Source organism: Rhea pennata, chromosome 3 (assembly GCF_028389875.1).
Source record: "Rhea pennata isolate bPtePen1 chromosome 3, bPtePen1.pri, whole genome shotgun sequence".
Lineage (NCBI taxonomy): Eukaryota > Metazoa > Chordata > Aves > Rheiformes > Rheidae > Rhea > Rhea pennata.
This window is the reverse complement of record NC_084665.1, coordinates 24,558,667-24,572,837: the sequence shown is the minus strand read 5'-3', so window position 1 is coordinate 24,572,837 and position 14,171 is coordinate 24,558,667. Positions and strand designations below refer to the sequence as shown.

At 34.6% G+C, this 14,171-nt stretch overlaps 1 protein-coding gene across 1 annotated transcript in view; it reads right to left on the bottom strand.

The window, feature by feature from the left end:
- Nucleotides 1-14,171, bottom strand: part of USH2A (usherin) — a 397,775-nt gene that overhangs the window by 332,659 nt on the left and 50,945 nt on the right. The window contains exons 9-11 of the mRNA XM_062573566.1: nucleotides 11,636-11,831; nucleotides 10,725-10,855; nucleotides 1,600-1,795 (exon numbers count right to left, since the gene is read on the bottom strand). Of these exons, the coding sequence (XP_062429550.1) occupies nucleotides 1,600-1,795; nucleotides 10,725-10,855; nucleotides 11,636-11,831 (523 nt within the window). The remainder of the gene's footprint in view (nucleotides 1-1,599; nucleotides 1,796-10,724; nucleotides 10,856-11,635; nucleotides 11,832-14,171) is intronic.

Here is a 14,171-nt window from a genome sequence, read left to right as displayed (position 1 = left end):
TACAATCAAACACTTGTTTAACAACAGTGACCCACCATATCACAGGTAAATTTGCAGAAAGAAGCATACATTTTTACATTTTTGACTATAACATTTTTCAGTGGAAGTGAAAATAAGAATTATTATTTCCATTAAGGAGACAAAATATTTTAAAGCAATATGTAAACAATTAAGTATGCAAGAATTAGATTCTGCACTTCTTGCACATCAAACTTCTACTAAAGTTAAAAAAAAAATATTTTCAGACATAGGGGTTAAACCTTACCACACTCAAAATGAAGGCAAAAAACACTATCTAGAGAATGTCCATTTTATTCAACATAATTGCCCACTTCATTGGGCATAGAAAATGTTTTTAAGATGAATAAAAAGAGTCACAAAGTTATTTTTGACTCTTAGCACTCCTTTCACTATATGGAAAACATAGGTACTTGACATTCCACAGCAAAGAGAATACAAACGTCACATTTATGTCTGTTTACAGTTCTTTTCCGTATTTGTTGTTATTTTGTATTTCCTTTTGGAAACCCCAACCACAACCGGAAAAAGAAAAGAGACAAAGAATGGCTCACAATGCTGCAAACCTCTAATGATTCAATATTCACAGTTCAGTGAATTATAAATTAGCAGACACTTGAATTTTTGTTAATACAACCTAAAACTATGGTTAGCTGAATAAAAGTAGGTTTCTAACTGTGTTAATAACAAAGCAAAAAAGGATTTTTTTTTGAGACATATGTATGGTCTGAGACATGTACAGTTACCATGCAAGGCTCACTTTATCAGGAAATTCTCCTTGCATAATATTCCCATACATCAACATTTCAAAGTGTATTATATATACAGTGTACTTTGGGCACTTGATAAATTTTGTCCTTATGTGGCTGTGGCTCCCCTCAAATATGCTGGAAGTAATAAATTGCTATAATCAAATCTAATTTCTGGAAAATACCTGTGGGAGTAACAAACAAAAAAGCACGTCTTGTAAAAAAATGATAAATAACACAGAAGGTAGCAGTTTATTATAATCAGCTTGGCATTGAATTACAAAATTAAAATTATGTGGCCCTTGATAACTAACCCTAGCAGTGTACATGATCTGTGGAATTATGTTGACTTACTTTGCATTTCATAGGAACAGTTCAAAGAAATATAATAGAAAAAAATGGACAGATTTATCACAAAGGACTCTGTAGCACAGAATATTTTGAGAAAAAAATCCATTTATTTTGGTCTATTAAGAAAACTAGCATGGAAACGATTTGCTTAGAACTCATTAAGTATAAAACATTTTGAAAAAGTGTTAATTTCCTAAAAGAAATATCTATGCAGTAAGCAAATTACATTATTTCTGTGTATGGAGCTGTGTAAGCTAATGCAGCTATGCCATAAAGAAACTTCTAAAGGGTTGATTAAACTAAGCTTCAAGCTGTAGTTTGATAGAATTATTAAATTAATAATTTTCCAATAGTTAATTTCATTCATTTTTTAATCTGCCTTCAGCAAAGAAGTTTACCACACTTTCCATTTAGAAATCAAGTGGTTTTTATTTCCAGAGATAATAAGAAAAATGGCTCCGAACTCTTGCATTACACATACCAATAACATTTGCTTTGCACTTGCACTGGCCTGAATTTTGGTGACAGGTAATATCTCCATTGACTGTCCCAGAGGTATTACAGTTACAAGGACTGCAGCCATCAGGGTTTGACTGTTGTAGATTGTAGAATCCTTCCTGGCACTGATTGCATTGTCTGCCAGACACATGTCTCTTACAATTACACTGGCCTCCAATCTAGAAAGATACAAAATATTATAGAATGATGAACATATCTATTTTTAGATGATACACTCATTAGCAACAAGAATGGGAGTATAAGATGTGGAGAAGAAAACTTTAAATGGAACAGAAAAATAAGCTTGTGTAACACACTTTTTTCCCCTTCTCTCAAAAAATTAAAAACAAAAAAAGAGAAATATTAAAGAGTAACTATTGGATTTTAACTACATTTAAGTCATGAAAAAGTCTTGTCTTTTCAAAAGGAGCAGAAAAAGAAATCGAGTAAACAATGCAGAAATATTTACAAGCTGGACAGAGTAAACTGTGAAGAATAATTACAAAATTGTATTGTATAAATGATAATTTCTCTTAAATCAAACACTACTTTTTGATCCACAGTTAACTATAAAATACTGTATCATTTTCAATGGAATCATTTTCTGCATTTTTTTTTGTTCAAATCACATGCTTGCTTACTTCAGCAAAAATGTTAGTTACGTGAGAACGAAGCAAAGTTAAAAGACTTCCTGGTTGATCACTGAAAAAATACTCCATGACAAATTCTCTCTTCCTTTACAGAAGGATGCGACCCAAAGGCTCAGTATATTTGAAACCTCCTTCCTGTTTGAAACCTCCCCCCTGTTTCCTCGGTCCAGCTAGGGTCTGACTCTTCCACCCCAGTGACAGGATACAAAGTTCCTCCTCTGTTCTCTGAATGGGTAGCATTTGAGTCATTCTATGTCATGCCTGAGCCATCATGATTTGAGGGCTTCTGCCTCATATCTTGTGGAAGACTAAATAGCTCCCAGAAAACTATCTACATTTCAAACCTCTGAAAGCCAGACAAAACAATCACTGTATTCATCACTTTCTGATATGGTGGAAAAACACGCCACAGGGAAACAGAAACGGCAAAGGCATAGGTAAAAGAAAGGAAGAGATTAGGCAACACACAATATGATGAGGACAGGGAGTTGGGCACAGAGACACACAATATCTGGTTTGGCAAAGGCTGAGGATTTATAACCAAGGAATAAAACAATCACTATAGGACAGAAACCTCTAAAAGGCAAATAGAGGGTCTTTGATTCTCTATGAACAACAGAGAAAAGGTGAGCAGGCCATGTAAAACAATGGTACTACAGTAAATGTTTCATGAAGAAAGTGGTGACTGAAACTGAAAAAGAATATTTTTTCTTTCAATTGTTTCATTTTCAATTACATTAAGAACGAAAACCTACAAATACTTTGGGATGAACATTAGGTCTGCCTTTTTAAACACACACTGGTAGAAATTACACATCAGCCATTTACATCTTTCATTCCTATTATATCATCAGAGGAAATGGGATTGAAAAAACATTTACAGGTTAGAGAACATCCTTGATAACTTCTAGTCCCCAGATGTCTTCACTGTTAGTGTACACAACAAGTACAAATTATGCATATACTTCTAGCCTAGGAAAATCATACTGCTTTCAATAAAAATGTAAAACAAAGCCCAAAACCCTATGGGAAAAAAACTGCACTAAAGTTCCTTATGGGTGACTAATATCTTCTCTTTTATGACGTGTAACTGAGCTGAGGCTTTTGAGCATGAAGAATTAAAGTACTGCTCTAACACCAGAAAGCACGGACGTACGTATGCCACTCCACTCTACTCTGCCCACTTCCAATTTGCAATACTAGTGAGATACATTTGCAAATTCTGTAGCTGCATCCACCATTCTGTGTAGCGATATTGAATAACAGGGTTAGATGGAGCAGTCTGCAGAACAGTGACTGTGACAGGAGAAAGTCTCGGAAGGTCATGCCCCATCGTCCAGCTGAGTTCTGCCTCCTGGCCTTTGATCAAAGAAATGAAGCTTGTGCATGTCTTGAGAAATTTAGTATGCCCCATTTAAGCTTTGTATTCTGAATGCTGTATTAGCAGTGAGGCATGAGTGTTTTGCTTGCTTTTTCTAGATTCTTAGCAGTTAGCAGGAGATTAGTATAATACAGTATAATAATTAGGTAAGTTAGGATAGTGTCTGTCACATTTGAAAATGGGAAGGTACCGTAAATTACACACACACACACACATATATATATATATATTTTTTTTTTTTAAGTGACTCAAGAGCTTAAAAGAAGTTACCTCCTCTTCACTACAGTTTAATGGAAGATAGAAAATGTGTTCATGATGGTCAATGCTGGGTTAACGCACAAACAGGTTGGAGTGAAAATTTCACAGTGTTTGCACTATGGCCTAGTTTCCACAAATTTAATTTTTCCAAACTCAAGTGTTCTGAGGAATGAAGAGATACCAGTAGACAATCAAAATTTTATGTTATAAGTCATTTTCTTTGGGTCAATAAATTTTCTTTTTAATTGTAAATATGGGCTTAAATGAAAGCCCAGTGATTCAAATCTAGAGTGAGTCATCTACTACAGCATCAACAGCTGTAGTTCAACATACTTTATTTTTAACTAGCTAGCAGAACAACAACAGCTTATTTTCATGGTCTTCACTTAAAACCTATGATCCAGGCAAAGCTGAAACAATGGAAGAGACCGATGATGCTTTGGACAAGCTAGTCAAGAGTTCCACACAAGCATATTTTCCCACCTCTCTTCCCCAGAAGTATTATGCAGTATAATAAAACTTCCTCAGTGTGCTGTCATGATAGATCTATCACTGATGTGCCATTGATATTTTGCAGAAAGAGGAAAACATTAAAAAGGCAAGAAAATAATATTTTAAAATAAATATTTAAAATAAAAACAAAAAAGATCTGTTTACAATGTCCTTCATTGTAAACAAAAGGCAAGACAACTCTTACCTTTTTGCACTTGCTGTTGAGAGAGAGCACAACAGCAAAAACAGCAACAAGGATTAGAGAACTCACAGGCAAGAAGTAACTCTTTGCCTAATCCTAAATGAAGAACAATGCCTATTTTAATACATAACTACAAGGGAATCAGTCTGTGTCTGTGAGTACAGTGTACTGAAATTACACAGTATCCCACCGTAGCCTTTATTTTTTTAAAAGAAAGATTACACAGAAAGGCAGAAACTTGTCAAAAAAATGGAAGTGCTAAGAAAGAGCATAAAATTTTGCATGTAGAAAATTTTATATAAAGATATCTCCCCCTAGAGCTCTGTATAAACACATAGCGCATTCCAATGCTATCTTAAGGAGAAAAGCATTAGATACAAAAATAAGACTTCCAAAGAGTAGAATTCAGGCCAGAGTAAGGAAATTAAACAAGAAGATAACCACTAACAGATCTTAAAATCATAACAAGGCATTCAAAAAACCAGATTTTAAAGATAAACCTGCTTAAGGCACAATGGGAAAAAAGAGTTTTCAAATGCTAGAAAGAGAAGCAGCCTACCAAAGAATCAGCAGTGTTAGTAAATAATTAAGTTGTACAACAAGCAGATTTAGACTAGATATCAGATTTTTTTTTCACTAAGAGGGAAATGGAGCATCAGAACAGGTTGCCCAGAGAGAATGTGGAATCTCCATCCACAGAAATATTCAAGACTCAGGTAAGCAAAACCATGACTGAGTTGATCCAGTATTGACAACAGTCCTGCTTTGAGCTGAAGGTACAGCAGATGACCAGCTAATATTTCTATGATTCTATGAAGCATTCAAGGAAAATAGAGCCACCACTGAGAAAACAAAGGAAGTATTCTGCAACCGTTCACTATGAAAGAGCTTAGGGAGTTACCACTCTATATCAGGAACAATTTTCAAGACTTGATTCAGATTGAAATATCAAAAGGAAAAGATTTCAGCAAAATCTGATGTATTGAAAAGTGACTACACATGAAAAAAGATATGATGCAGCCAAGAGTTCTAGATGAATTCAAATATGAAATTACTGAGTTATTATTTGCTTAAATCAATCTCAGTAAAAGAGGACTAGAAAATGGTAAATATAACCATCAATCTCCTACAAAGGCTCCTTGACAGGCTCCTCGGACTCACGTTGTGGTCATGTCTCCAGCTGCTCCAGACTGGGCTCCCCGGATGGACCCTGGAGCTGCTTTATTACTTTGCTCTGCCTGGGGCTGTTGGCGGACCCTGGTACACAGCTCTGCCTGCCCCGTTGAGGTGCTGCAGGACTGCGCCCTGCTTGGGGAGGGTCCTGCTGGGCTGCCACTGCCGTCAGGGGGTAGATTCTCAAAATCATTTTTACATTCTTCACAAATATTCTGAAGTCAGTAAAGATGACATAAATATAGAAGTTCAAAATCCAACAGATATCAAGGAGAGATCAAATGTGAAAAAAAGAAAAATTATGCGGAAACAATAATGCAGAAAATAAGCTGGAAATGATATTGGACTGCTGCAAGTTAAATATGAATAAACAATATAATACCACTCCAGAAAAGGTAAATGTCATTCTGGGATGTATTAAAATGAAATCTCATATGCAAGACATTAGAAGGAAAGGTAAGGCTTCAGCTCAAATACTGCCTGGTTTTGAATAGCAAGAGACAGAAATTAGAGAAAGTACAGGAAAAAGCAATAAAAGTAATAAGGAAATTCAGAAAATTGATTTAAAGAACTGGAATTCTAGCTAAGAAAAAAAAATGAAGGCACACTTGCACTCTCAAAAGCCTATTTCTGACCCAAGCAGTAAGTAGATAGATATAACTCCTGCATTAACACAACCATCTTAGTACTAAAGCACTTATTAAAAAAAAAAATCTGTCTAGATTGTCCTTCATGAAAATGAATCTAGCACAGCATTATTACCAAATGGTAGTGTATCTTGGGACCTCAGAAACAAAAGACACTAATGCTGAGTTAGCATATATCCCTTGCGTTATTTACAATTTAGGTGTAAAATACATATTAGTCCCATATTCTTGAATGTAAATGGTTATAGAAAGTTTTCAAGCAATTTTCTCCTGCATAAATCTCAGGTACAGTATCATTGTCCTTAATCAGAAGGAAGACCGCTTCAGACTTCTGAATGTTAGACACACCTAGCAGTTCAGCAGTTTAATTTTTCAGACTGTATTCATTATTCTTTAATTGGGGGACATTTTAGTCCAATCTTTCACATCTAGAATCACAAAATCAGGAGGATTCTGAGGAGTCTGTTCAAGAACCTTCCCAATGTCCAGTTACTGAAATAAGAGCTTAAGAAGAGATATAAATATCCAGATAGAATTCCATGGAATTCATTCCATTTAATGTTATTGTATTGAGTTGTACCCTCAATAATAAACTATTTAGCCAAAGTATTCACATAGTAAAGATTCAAAACATACATTTTATGGCCTCAGAAATTTATCTTCTAAGTACTTAAAATATTGTTGGTCAGAGGCATTTGTACTCCTTATTCTATTCCTTGTATCTGTTGACTGAAATGCCCTTAATTTGTTGCTTTAGCAGGCATTCTTTCCCTTTTATCACAGATTTCAGTTATTTATTTATTACCAATCACAACAAATAGGTTGAAAAATATGTAGGTGGAAATATGAGAACAGAGAAATGCTCATTTTAATTTTGGATCAAAGAATTTTTCAACTTGTTCAGATACCCCCAATATTTTTTTGAGAAATAAAAATGCTACTTGTTTTAAGATACATATACAGATACCTAGATATAATCTGTGTTTTTAATATTGGCCAATTGTAAGTTAGGTTTTCCATTATATTATAAAAACATCAAAATTCTGAGGGAAAAAAAAATAGAAAGTTCAAATGAGCAATACTTAAGGGGCATACAGAAAGGCAAACTCTGAAGCTTGATCAAATGCTTATTGTGGTAGCATGACATGTTTTTGCTTGACTCCTCAGAGAAAATATTTTGTTCACTTTGATGTCTTAAAAAGGATTTTTGTGTAACATGAGTCAGGACAACTACTATGCTGGCAGAAGGCAATTAAACCTTTGCAACTCCAGCTAATATCCTCTGCAGTATAGTACAGCTTCTTTGTACCAATAGGTATAGGGTACATACTTATTTGCAAGTTATGAGTAATTTAAAAAATACACACAGAAAAAGATAGGAGAGGAAAGATACCTGAACTCAGTGAGACTAGAATGGAGATTTCCAAACAACAGGTAAAAAAGCAATGGCAGCACTTTCAGCTCTGCCTAGAAACAAAAGCCCTGGAAAAGAGTGCTTTCTTCATGTCATTATATATGGCATATTATAACAGAATCATGAAAGGACTACAAACTGCTGTGCTTGACTGAATATATAAGCACTTGTAGATCAGTCTAGGTAAAAGGAAGTGCAGGAAAATGAGTCAAGGATTGTGGTGTGAGGGTCAGAATAAATTAATCTCCAGCTCTCCATACAGAACATAAATGATCACATTAGCAGTACTCTGGGAGCATTTTCTATCGTGTGAATGACTGGGGAGAATGGAAGAAAGCTCACAATTCTTTTTTCACTTTCAAAGCTTTGGTACCCTAATTAATTCATCTGGACTTTGTGATTGTTTGAATTATCTCGTGCCAAAAGTTCACAAAGAGGATGTAACCAACATGTGCCTTCTCTGTACTCATTGTAGGTCAATGACCAGCACAGAAGTTAAAAAAAAAAAAAAAAAGAGAGAGAGAGAGAGAGAGAGAGAGAGAGAGAGAGAAGAAAAAAAAAAGATACAGACCCTTTAAGCAAACTGTAGCAATTATCTATCTTGTACCCACCAGTTTCAATGGAAGATTTCTCACTACAAAAGAAATGCCTAATGAACTGCTCTTGGGTGTGCTACTACACCCCTCTTCTAAAACCCCAGTCACCAGGCTGTAACACCGTTTTTAAATCAGTAGTCTGCAAGCAAAATTACACATAAGTGACCCAGTGATGCATGAGAATTGAGAACCTATGAAATTGAGAAACACTAAACATCTGCATGTATTTCCTAGCAAGCGCAGAGAGAAACAGGTGAACAGAATATGCATGAAGTTTTCATCATCAGTTAAAAGAAAAGAGATGGTACTAGCAGTGTTACAGTAAGCTCTTCTACCCATTCTGTAAATTATCTACATTAAGATTGCTACATTTGATGGGTAAATAGTCTGTATGATTCAACAGATTAATTTGTGATTCAATGGATTAATTTTGTAACTCAGTATCTCTTGGAACTTAGTGGCAACAACTGGCATTTCACAGAAAGAAAAAATCTTGATGAACTGCAGAAAATGGTAAAATATGCAGTAAAAGTGTGTTCTGTACCATTTTTGGCATATTTCCTTGAAAATTATCATTGTGACGTGACAATTAATTTTCATGAGTAGGGTCCTTATTTCTTATGATTCCATCTTCCACAGGTCAAATCTGGAAACACTTCCTTCAATGATGCCTTCCTATTTCATGTAATTCATTTCAGCCTTTAGTCTTCAGCCATATTAATCTATTCTTTAATGCCTCTTAATCATTTCTCTCTGCACTGCTTCTACTGCAGCAGTCAATTGATGCTTTATTGAGCAGTTTCCTCCATTTCTCCCATTTTATCTCCCAAATCGTACTCACATACTTGATCTTCATCATTAACTTTTTGGTACATTTTACTGTTAAATTAGTAATTTCTGTAAGTTCGTAAAACTACTCCTACTTTAATTATTAATGCCAGCTACAGTTGTTTTAGGTTAATCAGAAACCACGAACATGCAGATCAGCATTTGTTTTCATTTTCCCTACACCTTACAAAAATAGCCCTAACATGACATCTGGGGTTTTCAAGGCTTTTTCATTTCTGTAATGTTGCCAAAAAACGTGATCTTCAAACGACAAAAAAAAAAAAAAAAAAAACCACTAAATTCATTTTATTTGTGGCCACAGGGGATTATTTTTAAAAACAGTGTGCTAAATTTGCATACCACTCAGCATATGCACCCATTCCCATGAGTTCTGTGAAGACACACGGAGTCAAACTGGGCATGCATTTGTACCACTGGAGTACCAAGGATGAGAATAAAACAGGTCCACACAAGCTTACTATTAAATAAAATGCAATTAATAACAAGATACACCACAGAACAAATGCTAGAGATGAATTATTTTATGAAAAGAAGTTTGGAGAAAAGATGAAACAGGGAATGTAGCAATAAGCTTAAAAAATAGTCTAACTCAAATCCTTTTAAAACATTTTAAAAATACATTTCAAACAAAGAGGCAATTCCTAACACTACTTGGATTTTCACCAAGAACAGTATGTGATTAGAAAATGACTGTAATGCATTTGTGATGTACTTTCAAGATTTCAGACATCTGAGATTTCCTGCTAACTATTCTCCATAGGCATGTACAGAAAAAAAGTCCACAAACACAGAATTTTATAAAATGTATCTAGATTCAGTACAATGATTTATCATTCTTACATTGTTACTGAACATTATTTTAGCAGACGCTCCAGTAGGTGTTTGGAAAGCTAGTTACACTTATGAGCAGACTGTATGTCTTGCTTGTCAATGAGGTCCATAGACTTAAAAAGCGTATCTGATGTTTTTTTCCTCTTTTCAGCTATCTTCACTTTTTTTGTTTAAATGGACTTTATGAATTATATGGTACATGGATCTTTGTATGCATTACAGGGAAAATTAGCTTTATTTTAGTTCAATTTCAGGCTCACCTTATTGCCTAAATTTTCAAAATCTGTTAGTAATTTTAAGACAGCAGCAAGATCTTGTAAAACACTCAAAAACTGGATTGAGAACATTTGTACTTTGTCTCCCCAAATCACTAATTCACTTCTGAAAATTCATATGGCATCTTTTCTTTTTTGATCCAGATGAATTCTACAACAGCACATCTCAAATTTTTTGTGTTTTGCTGTCTTTCAGTCTCTAATGCAAAGTCAAGAACCATTTTGAACTTAAGCGATTTTTATAAAGTACTTACCATCTAAATACATTTTGCATAATCTTGCTGCTACAAACTCAGCTAATTAAAATACTTTGCTATTATTCTATGTTAAGGCTACTTACATTATCACACAGGAGGCTCTTATTTTTGGTGCCTGTTGCGTAACAGTCACAGGGTTTGCAAACATCAATGGCTGAAAGATCTGCACCTGCTTGTCTGTAATGGAAATCTTTGCACAGCTCACAGTTTCTTCCTGCATGAAGGAAAGGTTATGCATTATGGCTTCCAATTCATTAAAATTAGCTGTATAATTCAAAATTAAAGACTCTATTCCTTTGAGAGAATTCTATAATTTTCAGGACGTCCATTTTAATGCACCTTTCATCTCTACCTGCCAATTTAGTGATCCAGAGCATATGAAACAATGAACCTGTTACAAACTATGTTTTACTCCATTAAACTTCCATCTGTTATATAATACCACACTTTTATAAAAGCTGTGCCATGTGAATGCCTATACATTTTTTTGGAAAAATTACTGTTGAACCTGAAACTTTCCTTTCTTCCCTTAGCTAGACAAAGCCAAGAAACGGAAATAGAAGAGAAGTGTAAGAAGGCATTCAAATACACTACTTCCATTGCATACGAACATTTACTCAATACGCAAAACTTGATATTACAGCAAAAATTGACAATACTTTTTATATGTTATCTATTAAACTGCATTGATTAGAAGGACTTGATATTCTAGATTAAAATGTCCTAGCACATATAATGGAAACAGCTTTAAAACTATACACTATAATTGTCTATTGAAATGTCTTCTGCATGGAAGGACAAGACCGAATTTAGCGGTATTTTCCTGCAGCTTAAATATTGACACAATTCTAACCAGTGCACTACCTGGACACTTCAAAAATACATATACATAAAAATATTCTGAGATGTCAGCCATTAAACAATAGTAATTTCAGCTGATAGAAGACTCAACAAAAAAGTGACTGCAGAACAAACGTTCTCTTTTGCGACTTACCTGCTGTGTTGTGTTGACAGTTATCACATACTCCCCCACCGCCTCTGTAGTATTCCTGAGGAAAAGGGTCTATCGTTAAGTCATAGTGGCAGCTTACTGCATGGCTGTAACACTGACAGGGTTTGCAATTATAGGCATGAACTTGGTCACCTGGACGAAAAGGCTTGTCGTTATACAATGGCAAACAGCGATCACACTGAAATTAAAAAAAAAAGACAGACTACTGCTTTATATTGGTAAGAAAATTCTTATAGTCTCTGTACTCACATCTTGTTTTATATGCTTTTTCCTCCATTTACACAATGGGGGGGAAAAAAAAAAGGTACTTAACTTTTTTTTTTAATTCTCTTTCACTTCGTGTTCATTTGAAAAGGTAATTTCCCTGTATACTGTGATCAGGTTTAGCTCAGTTGGTTAGAGTGTGGTGCTGCTAACGCCAAGGTCATGGATTCAATCCCATATGGGGCTATGCTGAGGGCCGGACTAGATGATCTCCAGAGGTCCCTTCCAACCTTACCACTCTATGATTCTATTACTTTAACAACAAATTAAGATCAATGAAGATGCAGAGAAGACTGCAATTTTAAGTATTCAGATACTCAGCACAGGCTGAAGACCTGGGATTCAAATTTAATTTAAACTCTAAAGATGCAAAATAGTGCCTATCAGGTTCAAAGTACAAGTGATATCTATATAGATATAGATATAGATATAGATATACACACATACACACACACACATACATATACTTTTTTGCATCTATTTGGAGGCATTTTAAATGATGCCCATTGTTGTACTTTTATAAAGGTACAGATACTGTTTTACCTTCTGGATGAAACAAAAAAATCCTACTATGCCCAAATACACGGTGGATCATGCCGTACAGAGTATCTGAAATGACAGTGCTCTTTAATGTGCATTTATCTTACGAGTTTAAAAAACAAGAAAATCTCTACAGATATCAACTTATATTTGAAATATGAAATCAATGGAATATGAGGAAAACAGACTCACTGCTTAAATAAAAACCTAAAACTATCTTTTCTTCAGTTCTTTTCAAATTTATTCAAATAAAATATTTCTTTAAAAAAATCAGGTAAAAACCAAAGGCTAGTGAAATTCAACTGTTTTAATTAACTTAAATCCAACCAAAAAAACAAGTCTTTAGGTAGTCCAGGAGTAACTCCAAAGTTCAGTTTTTATTTAGATGAATTCACAATGTTGCTTTCCAAGCCAAGCTTTGTGAATAATACGAACTGAGAATAATCTTCTGTTTGCAACAGACTCTACAAGGCATCAAGGAGAAGATTTATTATGCCAATTGGTACATCAAGAACTAAAAATAAATTAAATTTTTAAAGCATTTTGAACAATTACATTCTATTTATTCTGAACAATACAAATAATGTTTACAGAATTGGCTCAAATAATTGTAGAAGTTGACACCGGAGAAATATTTATTTACAAGAAATTTTGTAATGTAACTGGTATTACTAAAATTTTATTCTTCCTCCATTAGTGGTGCTTTGCTGGGTCTTAGAGACAAAAATATATTACAATTATTATTTCCATCTTTCAGAAACAGTCTAAGAGAAGTTTCTAAAAGAAACAGTGAGAGAAAAAGAACAGGTTTCAGGATGAAAAGTAGCCAAGTCTTCGCTTCAGACCTTGAACCCTGACCTTTGTTTATAGAAGAATCACTACTTAATCATGATTATTGCAGTTTCAGTATACCAGGAGGAATATGTTGGCTGTAAGTGTTACACAAGGTTCACAGCTGAACTCTTTTCAAGTCCTTCCCTCATTCACATCCACCACTCTTCTCTCTCATCACTCCCTCTCTCTGTACATTGAGGAAAATCAGCATTATCATCAACTTGAGATGAATGTTCATTCAGGCATCACATAACTTAGAAGCAGGAGAAAGAAACCCGACCTCTGAGAAAAACCATCCCACTTCCTCATCTTAGTATGTCAATGGAAATGCATCTTCCGTGATAGGAAAATGGAGTACAGAAACAGCTACCAACCTGGCAAACCAGAATTTCCATTTATGCATGGTTAGCCTCATAGATGCTGACAGCATTCATAATTTCATTTCAGATCTAATCTCAGATCAGTTACACATGCACAACTGTGTTTACACCTAATGATAAAACACACTAGTAGTAAGAAGTCAGCAAAAAAGATGGCATTTGATTACATAGTGTGAAAACTATGTATGTTTTGGGCTTTTAAATGACAGTCATTCAAAAATTGTCAATGATTGTCAAACATGCACTGTTCTAGCAGTTCTATTAGTATTAATTAGAAATGTGCACCGGACCCCTGCCTCATCTTGTAGCATTTGCAAAACTTTATTAGAATAAGAACTGCATTTAACTTTCAGACTTGCTGCATTTAACTTTCAGTTTTGGCAGAAAGATGATGAATACATGATAATCCTCAGGTTTGCATTCACCGAATTTAACTTGGCATTTTTGAAAGCATAATTGTTGAGGTTTTCAAAGGTATCTAGAGAATTCAGATTTCCATT